Source organism: Hippichthys cyanospilos, chromosome 2, assembly GCF_059441005.1.
Source record: "Hippichthys cyanospilos isolate Australia breed blue-spotted pipefish chromosome 2, RoL_Hcya_1.0, whole genome shotgun sequence".
NCBI classification, from domain to species: domain Eukaryota; kingdom Metazoa; phylum Chordata; class Actinopteri; order Syngnathiformes; family Syngnathidae; genus Hippichthys; species Hippichthys cyanospilos.
The window spans coordinates 33029063-33043368 of NC_142370.1; the positions used below are offsets into that span (position 1 = coordinate 33029063).

General features: G+C 39.6%; 1 protein-coding gene across 2 annotated transcripts in view; it reads right to left on the reverse strand.

Annotated features, from left to right (window-relative positions):
- LOC148428312 (plexin-A1-like) overlaps window positions 1–14306 on the reverse strand; it is a 246596-nt gene that overhangs the window by 100026 nt on the left and 132264 nt on the right. For both annotated transcript variants that reach the window (XM_088439610.1, XM_088439605.1), the window contains exons 5-8: window positions 9815–9915; window positions 8735–8858; window positions 7678–7831; window positions 7238–7337 (exon numbers count right to left, since the gene is read on the reverse strand). In XM_088439610.1, coding sequence (XP_088295736.1) covers window positions 7238–7337; window positions 7678–7831; window positions 8735–8858; window positions 9815–9915 — 479 coding nt within the window. The remainder of the gene's footprint in view (window positions 1–7237; window positions 7338–7677; window positions 7832–8734; window positions 8859–9814; window positions 9916–14306) is intronic.

Consider the following 14306-nt stretch of genomic DNA (forward strand, 5'->3'; position numbering starts at 1 on the left):
ACACATTTATCCTCTCTCAGCTCATTTTCTAAGGTGGTAATCAATAAGACAAATATTTTGAACCGGTTTCACAGCCATGTATAAATACGGTCATGTGGATGCACTGTGAAATTTCACGACTTTTTTCTTATGATTTGAGCCCTGTGGCTCAAAGTCCAATGTGGCGTATCTGCACTTTGTTTTTTTCTATATCTTCTGCTTATATTGAGCCTTGGATTGCTTGTGAAAGTCCCCTGTTTTAATTTGTGAGATCCATTGAGTCATTTTGCCTTGTTTGGCTTTGTTCATACGTTATTAATATACTTTGCATCCATTATAGGTACATTACAGGTATCTATCTATCTATCTATCTATCTATCTATCTATCTATCTATCTATCTATCTATCTATCTATCTATCTATCTATCTATCTATCTATCTATCTATCTATCTATCTATCTATCTATCTATCTATCTATCTATCTATCTATCTAGTGCTAGCTTATAGCTATATATAGCTAGCTTGATTGCTATCTATCTATCTATCTATCTATCTATCTATCTATCTATCTATCTATCTATCTATCTATCTATCTATCTATCTATCTATCTATCTATCTATCTAGTGCTAGCTTATAGCTATATATAGCTAGCTTGATTGCTATCTATCTATCTATCTATCTATCTATCTATCTATCTATCTATCTATCTAACATAAAACGTCACTGTCGACAGAGGTCAAAACGACCCATTTGTTCAGCTTGTGACTTCACGATTGAAGTTCTGCAAAAGTCTCATTAGAATTACGGCAAAGAAGGCAAATAAATGTGATATACATTACAATTAGATATTATGTAACAAGGCTCCTAAACAGTCATGGAATGGTGCATTTAGCGCTCAGCTCTAACGCTATAGAAGCAAATCAGATGCTCCACAGCAGGGGACTGAGACTCATTATACAATATTATTGCATCTTGTCACGGCGAAGTCCAAACGCAGCGAGTACGATGGTCTCAAACCCCAGTTTAATTAAAGCAGGTCACACATTGGATATTGGATATTGAAGAGCTAGCAAGCAGGAATGACTTGATGCTTGCATAACGAGCGGAAACTCCATAAACCGCTTCGGAAGATGCCGGGTAAATGTAAAGATGTAAAGTGACGCCTGCGTCGTTCGAAAAGGAAGAGAACATATTGGACTTCTTGGTATTCGATTCCATGTTAGAGTGTGTTGTTGAAAAATGAAACAGAATAAAAAAATAAACATTCAATAGCTTATTGTTCTTTTTAGAAACATGCAGAAGACTTTACAGACATTGGCTAGCACGCATGGTGACACCGTATAGGAAATATTTTGACAAAAGCAGTCACATCGAAATCAAATGCAACTTAGAGCCACTCTCCAGATGTTTTAGGAAGTTTTTTGTTCAGGTTTTTATAAAGATTCCAGTCCCGTTCCCATTTGACAGTGAAGAGACGTTCAAAAGACTCGATTCATTGGTGAACATCACATCACTAGATGATATCCATCCAGGGATTCGAGAAGAGTGAAAGGGCATACAAACTCTGTGATGCTAACTGACCTTAAATTATACTGGTTTAGTGACTCACACGTTCAGAAACCTTGAAGTGACCTAATCCCGATTTTTTCGATCCTATGTGACTTGCGTCTGAGCTTTTAATAACAGTCTGATCGACAGCAATCAGAATTTTTCAAAAGCGACGCCAGACTCATGGTCCTGAATCTGATCCGTGTCCGATCTTTTTTCATGCGACCCCAGCCTCATAGGTATGTGGTCCTGAATCCGATCCGTATCCGATCTATTTTCATGCTACTTTAGTCTGAACGGCGAGGTCATTTTCAATCTACAAAATGCCATGGCCAAAAATCTCCCCAAAAAATAAATCTATTCCGCAAAAAGTTGGACTTGAGCATTAAGCCCTACTGTCGGAACGTATCCAAAAAACACCTTGACCACCTTTTTTTTTTTTTTCTTGTTCTAAAGTCACAGTTTTGAGCTACAACCATCTTAAATCCAAAAGACCAGAATCCATCCATCCTTTTATTTTCTACAGCCGCTGTAGTCGGGGAACAACCTGAACCGATTGCCAGCCAATCGCAGGCGCTCAGAGACAAACGACCGCTCACTCTCACAAACACACCTAAGGACAATTCGGAGTGTCCTATCCACCAATCGTGCATGTTTTTGGGATTGTCGGCGGAAACCAGGGTACCCACACAGGCATGGGGAGAACATGCAAACTCCACACAGGAAGACCGAAGCCGGAATCGAACCCGTGATCTTTGAACCGAGGCGGACGTGGTAAACTGTCTTCCACCGTGCCACCCAAGAGCAGAATCATTTCCCATAAAACGTTTGCATTGTAAGAAAAACAAAAAAAAATTCTATTGTTTTCCAGTCCTATTTATTTTTTCAGACTCTTTCTCTAAAGAGAAATTTCCCGCACCAACCAGACTTTGCCCCCTCAGCACTCGCTATTGTTTTTTTCTCCTCTTATTAAAACATGCAATATTCCTCGTCCCGCTTGCTAAATTAAACTACTCAAAGCCTCTTGTTAATACAAATGTCTAATATTGTAAAAGACTGAGTAAACAGCCAGCAGCATCCTTCGCAGTGCCAACTTAATGCCTTGTGTCTCTTTGAGGGCCCTCAGACTGAGCTCGCACCTGTTTTCCCGCAAAAACATCACCGCCGAGCGCTTAGCTCCGGTTGGTCCGGGCGCCAGCCCTAGCGGGTTGCTTGCCCGCGGGCTGTTCCGCATCCCAACCCGATGCACGTGCGCGCCCGCCGTTGCGCGTCAGCTGTTGTGAGCCTGTACGCTCTCATCCTCCGACGTGCCCATGAGGGGGGTGGGGGGTGGGGTGGGGGGGGGACTCCATTATCTACCACTGAGTGGAGCGGCCTGCGTGCCAGGCCTCCTACAGGCGAGGTCAAAGATTAGAAGAAGCAAGCTGAGACCAGAGAGACGGGGGGCGGTTGCGGGGTGTATAATACGTGGTTTTATGTTACAGCTGCTGAGGTTGTGATTTCACTGCAGGTTAACGATGCCATGGGAGATCTAAACGGGTGGACGCCTGCACCACAAAACAAAAAGATGGGGTTTTTTGAGCTGTTCGAGCTGTTTGGAAACGAGTAAGCCAACCGATAGCAGACCAGCATCTCCGTCATGTGACAGCAACAGAAAATAAGTGCAATTACCTAAAAACATCTGCAGGTGGAGACAAAACAACACAAATACAGCCAACTCCCTCGGGTCATGACAGTTATTTTTGTTGCAAAGCGGGGAAAATACCGTAAAGCGAGGACGAAAAAACTCAGTATTCCGCATCGCAACATGAAAAAAACGGAAGCGGGGATGTTGTAACCCGGGGGTCCACTGTACTTTTTTACTTTTACCACAGATTTTTTTGTCTTTTAAGTACTAAAGTGATTGATTACTTAAGGTATGCAAGTAGAAGCGCACATACTAAACTAATCAATACCTATAGGTCAGGGGTCAGCAACTTTTTGCTGTATATTGTATATTGTATATGTGATCAGACATTCTAAGATACTCCAATAGCCAAGCAGGTGAACAATTTAAAAAAAAAAACAAATACCTGGGACTTAATCCCTGGAGTCTTAAAAAAAATACAATAAAAAATACAATAAAAAACATAAAAATATGTTCTTTGGGATTGAATGAGTTCACGTTAAGTCAGACAACAGAAAGACAACTGTACACATTGACAAAACGGATCAAAGAATAAACTGGGCCTCGAGGTCCAGGTGAGCCCTCTCACCAAGTCCACTCCATTATGCTGCATTGACAGACCAGCTAGAGCTAATTAACGGCCAATTACTATGCAGATATATGCAGGGCCAAGAGCAGAGTGCAGGCAATGAAATAGGCTTGATGAACGAGAAAGGGACAGGAAAAGTGAAGCGTGGGGAGGGGAGGGATGATGGTTAAGAGGGGTCGCGGTCAGGAAAAGGAGGGTGAAGCTTCGGAAAAGGTTGCCAAGGGTAAAAATGAAATAACGACTATCTGGGACGGAACGGAGGGGCGGAGAAGAAAGAAGAGCAGGACACGTTCACTGGCTGTCCGAGAACGAGACAAAAGAAGGGCTATGTCGTATTGTGGCTAGGATACTGCCTGACAGAAGATTAATACGTGTAATTCATCATTTAGACACGATTGCAGACTACAACAAAGTCGTATATGCATCCCGTATACCGTAAAATTCCTCTACAACAACTGCATGTGGAAAAAAATAATCTTCATACATTGAAGCTTTACACTCGTTCTTGCTTCCCCAACAAAAAAAAATCCGATGTTGCAGACTTCTCATCTCTCCCCAATGTGGTGCACTTCGGGAGTTGTTTCCTGTATTTAGGTCACTGTGGTCTTTTTCAGCCGAATCATAAACGTGTTTGTACCGGCGAACGTTTTTTTTTTTAATGTTTTTATTTGACCAGTTGGAGAACACAGAAAGATATTTAATTTGACCCGTTTATAACTGCGGTCATTTGGCATATATACACAATCATAACCTTGGTGAAACACGGACGCTGCGCAACTTTGGGTATTTCTGGCTAAAACACCTTAGCGGTGCGAAGAAGAAGAAAGACAACTGCTTCGAGCGCATTCAACACACTGCTGATGCCTTCACTGACCACTCACAATGTGGGAAATGTGAAACACACTTAACCCGCAACAAATATTTTACTTACGGATATAAACACATGAAAATATGAAGAATTTAGGACGATGAGATCTTTTTCCGTTTTGCTATAATTTTTACATTGTCGCCAAATTCTTGGTGCACAGTAACAGAGTAAATACTAGAATTGAACCTAAAATTAAGAGTGTGTCCTATATTTGGGGAATTATGGTCGTCTGCCACTCTCAAATTGGCAAAATCATGACAGAAAACAACATAAAAGGAATTCATATTTATCCGGGTGAAGTACATATAAACTGGGGAATATTTATTGCCATAGAAGGCGCTAGCCAAGCCTGACCGCCCGTCTTAGTTTTGCACGGTTTGCGATTGATTTATCACTTCACCCATCAGTAGTCTTATCATTGCATGAAATGTAATTAAGTCATTGATTTGTAGAAATGACCCGAATACCAATAATGAATAAGCAGAGGTCACACGCCGTTGTATCCACTCGTTATCATGATCCATTATTTGCAGGCTCTATTACTTTACATAAAGAATTGCAATGGACTTGGATCAATGCCTTTCACCACTCACCTTGTTGCTGCACAAATGATGCAAGACCGCCACTGAGGCCAATAAAGCTCATTTGAATCGGTACTACGTTGTAGACCTTTGCAGATAGCTAAACCTCTTGCATATGCCTGAAAAGCAGCCATTAGCATTTGTATTTATTTCACACATAGTGCTTTCGCATCAATAATTTATTTTCTGAATCACTCGGTGCCTTTGCAATTTTGGTCTGAACGGGAAATGCTGCCTAGGCTGTATGATGACCTTAATTCAACCGTGAACACGTTCAATACCGGCAGCGTATTTTTACGTCTTATAAGAGTTAAAACAATCGATCCCTTGTAAGTGTTTGGCTAAATGAGAGTCGAAAAACACTAAATGAATCAAGTAATAAAGTAATACGGTGTTTTAATAAGTTTAAGTGATTACTTTAGGACTTAATTGACTAAAATATTGGTGTACTGTAGAAATTAATGTCATATAGCAATTGTTTACCTAGTATTTCATTTTTGCACCAGCCATTTTAGAACTTTATCAAACAATTAATCAAATTTTATTTGTATAGCCCTGAATCACGGAAGTCTCAAAGGGCTTCACGGATGAAAAGAGGTCGTGTGGAGACTTCTTTCGAAAAAAGAAGTCATAGAGAGACATCTTTTCGGTGTAAGGTACACAACAGCGTCCCCTGTCAAAGCTCCCGCAAGGGGAAGGAAAAACTCAAAAACACCAATTTGGGGAAAATCAGAAACCTTCAGAAGGGACCACAGGTGGGAGGAGTCTCTTTCCAGGCCCCCAGCTTGAAGTGGATGCTGCGTGTACCACGTACAGATTATTTCACCAAACATTAAAAATAATATACAAATATCCGAAAAAAAGGTCTTTGGCATGGAATGAGTCAGTACTCCAACATAGTGGTTTGTGGAGCAAATCAAGATTTTTTTTTTTTTGCTTCGTCATCACCGTGTTAACAGCTTGGTGGTATTTGTTCATTTTTGGTCATTTTAATGTTCAAAGGGGGTAAAAAATTCCCTATGCATAGGCATGATACCCTCGTACGTATGAGTGGTGAAAGTAAATAAATGTGATCACAAAATCAAGCTTCGGTTTTTGAAAATGAAAATCGAGATATTGATATATTCTAATCCTTCAATTAATTCCCTATAAAATGTTATGACATACGCAGAGTGAGGTCAGAAAGTGAGAAAGTTACAGCAATTTGAATGTTGTTAAAATCCCTTGTTTTGAGCAAAATACATTGAAAGTTTTGGCACAGTCATCTTTTAATGATGCACAACGTCTACTAATCCCTAATTTCCATACACATCGATAACAATTTAAACCTTTTGACTGCTGGGAAAAGAAAGTCGAGACCTTGGTGGTATTTGTTCATTTTTGGTCATTTTAATGTTCAAAGGGGGTAAAAAAAATCCCTATGCATAGACATGATACCCTCGTACGTATGAGTGGTAAAAGTAAATACATGTGATCACAAAATCAAGCTTCGGTTTTTGAAAATGAAAATCGAGATATTGATATATTCTAATCCTACAATTAATTCCCTATAAAATTTTATGACATACGTAGAGGGAGTCAGAAATTGAGAAAGTTACAACAATTTGAATGTTGTTAAAATCCCTTGTTTTGAGCAAAATACATTGAAAGTTTTGGCCCAGTCATCTTTTAATGATGCACAACGTCTACTAATCCCTTATTTCCATACACATCGATAACAATTTAAACCTTTTGGCTGCTGGGAAAAGAAAGTCGAGACCTTGGAGGCGGTTGTTTTTTGTTGAAATCCCAAAATGTCAAAAATTTCGTACTTTCGAAACGAATTTTCCGCAACACAAGCCTGCTTCTGTAAAATCGCATCACGAATATTCATTCACCTTGTTTTGAAAAAAAAAACAACAATATCACCCACGGTTTAAGTACCTTTGGAGACATCTCATGACCACTTTAATCACCGTGTTCAAACATGACCTGATCGAGCGAGAGAGAAAAAAAAAAACTTACGATCTGTGGACACTGCAGTTGTAGAAGATAAAGTCCACACCGGCAAACGTCTTCCCCGTCTCCTTTGACCTCAGATACAGTTTTATTACACGCCGGTCACCTACGAGTCAGAATCGAAGAAATAGCCGTACGTTTTATGACGTGTTTAATCAACGATAAATATTCCTTTATTACAGTTGACATTTGCATTTCTGCAAGTACGTGCGAATCATTTCAAGAACCTTTAATTAATGTCAAATGTGAGTCAATATATTCGGAAATGTTAACTGTAGCATAGTTGACATTTTCACATGCACGGTATTTCTACTCCAAAGACTCCATATGAATTAATAACCTACCTGTGAGTGTTTCCACCATTAGGGGATAATTTTTTCAGATGCAAAAGCAAGAAACCCATTCAAAATATTTACCGCGGGAATATTTCCTAAATTGAAGATTACCTTGGTTGCGGGTGATGGGAGCCACCTGTTTTGCAGAGGGGGACAAGCAGAAGATCCGACCACCGTAGATCCTTCCTTCTGTTTCTACGTAGTCTCCGAAAGAGCAGTTGACTCCGGCAGACAGACTCGGCACGTTTTGGGTCTGAAGAACCAACTGGGAGGAGGAAATGTGCAAAATAATATTTTCAGACCTACGGTGAGTCAACCTTTTTGTTGACGACGGAAGAATGGAATGATACAGGCTAATAATCCTAACCCGTTTTTTTACCTTCTTGGCATACATAGAGAAGATGGAGGACGTCTTTTTCTTAAACCCGTTGGACCTAAGCATCATGCTGGAGGACATGACACATTTGATTGTCTAAAGATATAAATACGCATAATATATATGACCGATCAAAAAAAAAACATTTTTTTTTTTTTAATTATCTGAGAATCAACCCATCAAACCTTTGTTTAAAGATTAAAAAAAAAAAATCCTGCAGAAAATATTCAGACAAAAAGAGAGATCTTACAGGGGTAATGCACTTCTGTAGCCATTTTTGGATATTAAAATTTTATAATTGTATTTCTTATACAAATAATACCTGTAAAAACACATTATTCTGCTTGCTGTTGACTGGACATCCCATGTGCTGAAGGCTCAGGTAACAACCAATCAGGGCTCACCTATTTGTCATGTGACAGTCACGAGCTGAGTCGTTTGCTCGTTACCTGAGCCTCGAGCACGAGTGGTCATTTTCATTTGAGATCATGGAAAAAAATATTTTATCTGTGATTGTACTGTGTATTGAAAAATGCTTAATGTTAGGCACAATTTAACTTTTTATTGCTAAACATGGCTAAATAATTGGACTAACACATTTTAAATGATAATTAACTACCAATAGCTAGTACCTTGTAAACATGTATTATAAATTACCCATCCAGCATTGCGCCATTTTTGAGAAGTCTCAATTTTAGGATTTCGCTCATTTTCAAACCCGAAGGGTAAATTGAATTCTTTTCGATTTACTGCCCAGCCCTCCCCCACCAAAATTGCAACGCAACATTATACCTGCACTTCTGACATGGTGACCGAGATGGTGTCGGGTTGGACGGACAGTCGGACGCACTGATCCACTCTAGTGGTGAAACGCTGCGGTTCCTCCGCACGCTCGCAGTGATCCTTCCGCGAACATCTATGAGAGAAGAACCAAAACGTGTACTGGATGCTAATCATACAAAAATAGAGATTCTGATCAAAATGACTGTATTTTTAAAAAAAAAATTAGCTTCGATAGGAATAGAGCATGCTCAGGGGCAATACATATTTGTAATGTTGGAAGGTTTTTCAGATTTCCCACATTGTGAGTGGTCAGTGAACGCAGCGCCAGTGAAACATTGAATGCACTCGAAGCGGTTGTTTTTCCTTTGCCTTGCGATGCAGCTCGAGCTCATTTTGCCGTAAAAACCCAAAGTTGCGCAGCATTCGTTTTTCACCAAATTTAAGATTGTGTGTGTGCCAAAATAACACATTTAATAAACGAATCAATGAAATACCTTTCCGTGTTCTCTAAGCGATGCACAAAGCTCCATATCTTGCTACTTTTTATGAAATAAACTGGAGACATTTATACGATACTTTCCATTTTAGTATTAGTCCTGCGTGTGAACAAGAATGGACTCGGATGTTGGTTCAGTCTGCTCGCTTCTTTTATTGAAAATAATGTCGAAACAACCTCAACTAAGACGAGCAGCTGTTAGCTTCAACAGGCACTGGCTGCAGCCACCTGCGGTTCGCCCTCAAGCTCATCCCGTTACGGTAATTAGGCCTTTCATTTTGGGGGAATTACGGTAATTTGACAATTGAATAACAGCATTTTCTCTGTAGAAATAATTATTTTTTGCTGCCGGTGGACCGAAAATGACACAATCTGCGCCCGAGGCTCAGGTAACGACCAATCATGGCTCACCCGTAGGTCATGTGACGATCAGAAGATGACCCGTCACCGATTGGTCGTTTCCTGAACCGTCAATATATGTTGTCGATTTCAGTCCGTGCAAGTGAAGATATTGTAATTAATTGTATGTAAAAATGATCAAATTATTGGCAGATTTATGAATTAAAAAAAAGGATTGAGCAAATGGCCCTTACATGTTGTGCAGAACGCACCAGCCACAGTGAGGGTCCCCTGATCCCAGACATGCGCTGCAGGACGTGTACTGCTCACAGCTCTCCACTGGCACTCGTGTAACCTGAGATACACACGATTAACAGTTAGATGTCAAACATGCCTCAACTTTTACTCTTTATATAAAGTGTAAAAAAGATATGCGGGACAGTGTTGTGCATGAAAAACTGAGATTAAAAGAACATGGTCCACTGTGAGTATCAAAATAAATGATTGAGGATTACGGCTGCTTACAACGCTGCATGTTTGTAAAAGCTAACCTGCGCAATACGATTTATGTAAACACAAATGCTCAGTAAAATCATGATCTTTAGAACATCTATGTATTCTCAATCAAAAAGCTTATTTTACAAAAGCAATACTGTTTGATATTCAGGAGTATAGTGGGCCCCCGAGTTGCAGCGTCCCTGTCTTACGTGTTTTTCATGTTGCGGCGTGAAATACTGAGTTTTTCGTCCCCTCTTTACTGTATTTTCACGGCTTTGCGACACAAACAACCGTCATGACCCTAGGGGGTTGGCTGTATTTGTGTTGTTTTGTCTCCGTCTGCAGGCGTTTCGAGATAATTGCACTTATTTTCAGTTGCCGTCACTTGACTGAGATACTGGTCTGCTATTGGTCGGCCTCACTCGTTTCAAAAGGGCGGAACGGTAAAGCTTTGTTCGATTGTGGGTGGTTACGAAACGGTATTTTTAGTGCATTTTACTGCTTAATTCAAAGTTGAAAGGGTCAGCCATGGTTCCCAAGATTAGATAGTGATGTTAAAGCGAGAAGTAAGAAGATGATTTATATGGAATCAAGAAATCTGAAGCTAGCCTAGCCTAGGCTACCCTTACTAGGGAATATGGGCATAACATGCACCACTCAAAGGTAAATAAATCCTTTCTATATTTTTTTATTTCTGATGTTTTTCTGTTTGTATACATGGATATTATATATACGCAGCACTTATTATACTATTCTGTACCAATTTTTAATATGTATGTACAATTTTGATGATTTACCTGGGGTTCTAAACGCATTAGCGATTTAACATAGCTTTGGATTGCCCGCCAAATGGCGAATTCGCCTTACGAGCCCGACGGCGGAACCGATTAATCTCGTAAGACGGGGGCCCACTGTATTTGGGGAACTACGGTATTTCAAAAGACAACCTCCCGTGACAAACAAATGGGCCATTTTCCATTTACTGCATTGTGCCATTTCACATAAAAGCCTTTGACAGCTTTCAAACAAATAACAAATATCCCAACCTAAATACCACTAATGCATCTTTCTCTTTATTCTCCTACTAACAGCGCGCGCGGCAGATTCGTCGTGATCCACACATGATAACTATTCTAATACAACCATTACCAACATGTCTCTTTTCACAGTGCACCAAATGGCAGCAGATTACTGTCATTACTTGGCGCCCGGACAAATACCGTGTTAGTATTACTGTCTGATAGAAAGAGGAGAGGGAATAAAAAAAAAATAACACGTTACATTCGCGCACAACGGCGGAAGAAAGAGAACGGAATACAATGAGGTTTAGCGACGGGGTGGCGGATGATGAAATGCTTCTTTCATCGAGTTTGAGAAAACACATAATAGGATGGCAACGCGCGGGCCTTGTGTCTTACACAGTAAATATGAATCAGCGTTGTCGAATCAAATATGGCGTTTCCATCCCGGGCCTATTTGCTACAGCAAAGACATTCATTTGTGGATGGCGGAAGAAGGGGAGTGGAAAGAAAATGAGGATTAGAAGATGGGGTAGCCGCGGATATGGAGAATGACATCGGCGGCGTGAGAAACATCCTGGGGCAGCTTGAGATGCGGGGTAATGATTGGAAACGCAAAACAGCTTCATTTGAGCTTCTCCGCGTAGAAAGTGAAGATGGGAGGAAGAGGAGGAGCGTTGAGTCAATGCATCGCTGGACGGATGGCCCGCCAGAAAAATCTTTAATGGCTCGGTCCACATGTGTGGCACATATGGTCCGTGCTGTCCAGCTGCAGGCCCGACTATAATTGCCCTTTCTGCCCAACAACAGACTGATGAATGGCTTCTGAGAGCTAACGCCGGGATTTTCATCCCAATGAAAACAGACTGTCGGGCTGCTTTTCCAATGGAAAAGTAAAGGAAAAATGTCATCAAAATTTTTGTTCGTTTTTTTTTTTTTTTTTTTTTTTTTTTACATCATGCACTTTACCAATCCTGCACAGTGCAGGAAAGCTGGTAAATTATGTTAAATTTCGCACTACATGATATTTTGTCATATGTATACAGTTTCTTCCACTCCATCTACTCCATAACATGTTCAGAATGTGAGTCTATTTATTTATTAGGGCCTTATTATTACTGCCCTTATTGCTTATTGCCCTTAAAACAAAAAACAGTTTTGGTTTTATTGCCTACTTTATTATTTGCTCGATTGTGGAACATAGTCTGCTCAGGTAAGTGAACAGAAAAATAATTTCATTGTGTAGTATTACTTTAAATAATAAAACTCAAGGACAGTTTTATCTGTATTTAACACTTTACCGCTAGTTATCACTGGTTATTGAGATATCGACATTATTCGGGAGTCTCATCATCTTCAATTGTCTCCCACCTCCTCCGAGGCAAAAAGGTTTGGGCACCCCTCCGGTAGAGTGTATTTCGTTAGGTCTCCTTGCAAAAAAAACCTTGTTGTCTTCCTCCTGTTTGTTGTTTATTAAATGTTCTAGAATGCTTGAACCTAACGTATTTTACAGTGGGCGACATCTGCATTTTTTTATTTATCGTGTATTTGATAACATCTATTAAGGGTACGGTTCATCTCGCCTCTGGATATCTTAGGGCGCACTTCTCAAAAAGATTTCTTTAAAGAATTCTGTAATGTTACCATGCCAATACTAGGGCTGGGAAATAAATCAAATGAATTAAATAACTTTGCATTTTAAAAAGTGATCAAACTAGCCAAAAATGACAAAGCAGAATGGACGTTTTTGTTTTGTTTTTTTTTTCGACATGTTTACGAAAAATACTAACTATTGTGGCATTTAAAGGGATAGCCCATTTATTTATTTATTTAGCCGTTTTCTCGCTGTAAAAAGTTAATATTTTGTAGCAATCAAATTGAGACACTTCTTTTGTCCAATACTTTAAAATATTAGAGAAAAACAAAAACAAAAACAAAAACATATATATATATATATATATATATATATATATATATATATATATATATATATATATATATATATATATATATATATATATGTCACGCCTCATTCTCAAGTATGCGTGCGCCATTTTGAAAATCCACACCACTTATTAAAGGTGCAGGATAAAAATAATAGATATCACCGGGACGAGTTTCCCCAAATGTTAATGTGTCCTTTATTCAATGTAATTTAATCCTTCCCTCCTTTGTGTTTGTTCTGTTGCCATCTGTCTTGTATTTGTCCTGTTATTGGGAAAAACACGGCAAATGAAGCCATAGATCAAAAGCAGACGCAGGCAGAGACAACCTTGGCGGAGGTAGACAAACGAGAAATGGCTGCCGTGCGACCAGAGGATCTCTCCATCATTGTTTCATCTCGGGCCGACACCTTATCAGGTAATAGCTACGTCCACCTACACGCCCACAATGAGAAAAGTTGGGGACTTTTATTTCTCCCATATATGAAATAAAACTAGGCTATAAAATGCTAACGTGTCCCGTAGCTTGAAATGTGACTTGAGGTAATGTATTTTACGAGATATGATTATTATTATCATCATCATTATTATTACAGTGGACCCTCGTGTTACAACGTCCCTAATTTATGTCATTTTCAGGTTGTTTTTTTCATCCCCTCTTTATGACATTTTCCCGGTTTTGCGCCCAAAACAACTGTCATGACCCTAGGGGCTTGGTGTATTTGTGTTGTTTTGCCTCCATCTGCCGGCGTTTTTAGGTAAGTGCACTTATTTTCTATTGCCGTCACATGACGGAGATGCTGGTCTGCTATTTGTCAGCCTCACTCGTTTCAAAATGGCTGAATGGTAAAACTTTGTGTTTTTGTGATGACATCCCTTAACCATCCGGTGTCGCTAGCATCAAACTTATGACTTTTGCAAGCCTTTCAATGACTTTGATGATTGGCTTAGCCTGGAATTCCATGATGCAAAAGTCTACAAAAGTCATAATACTCTAATCATGATCAAATAAATATTCCTATATCAATTTTATATACGTTGTTACTTTTGCTATTTTTTGCAATATTACATTTTATTACATTTTTTATGTATGGATAGGGATGATGGCCATGAACATTTTGAGGGTTTGAAAGTAAATATATATTCATATTTGATGATGTTATGACCTTTTCAAAGTCAGCCCAAGTTGGGCGATAATAAGGCCGGGTCACTGAAAAATCCAGCGGACACCCAGGGGTTAAACCAAAAACCATTTGGGTCAGGGGTCAGAAAGCGTTTGATCCTCA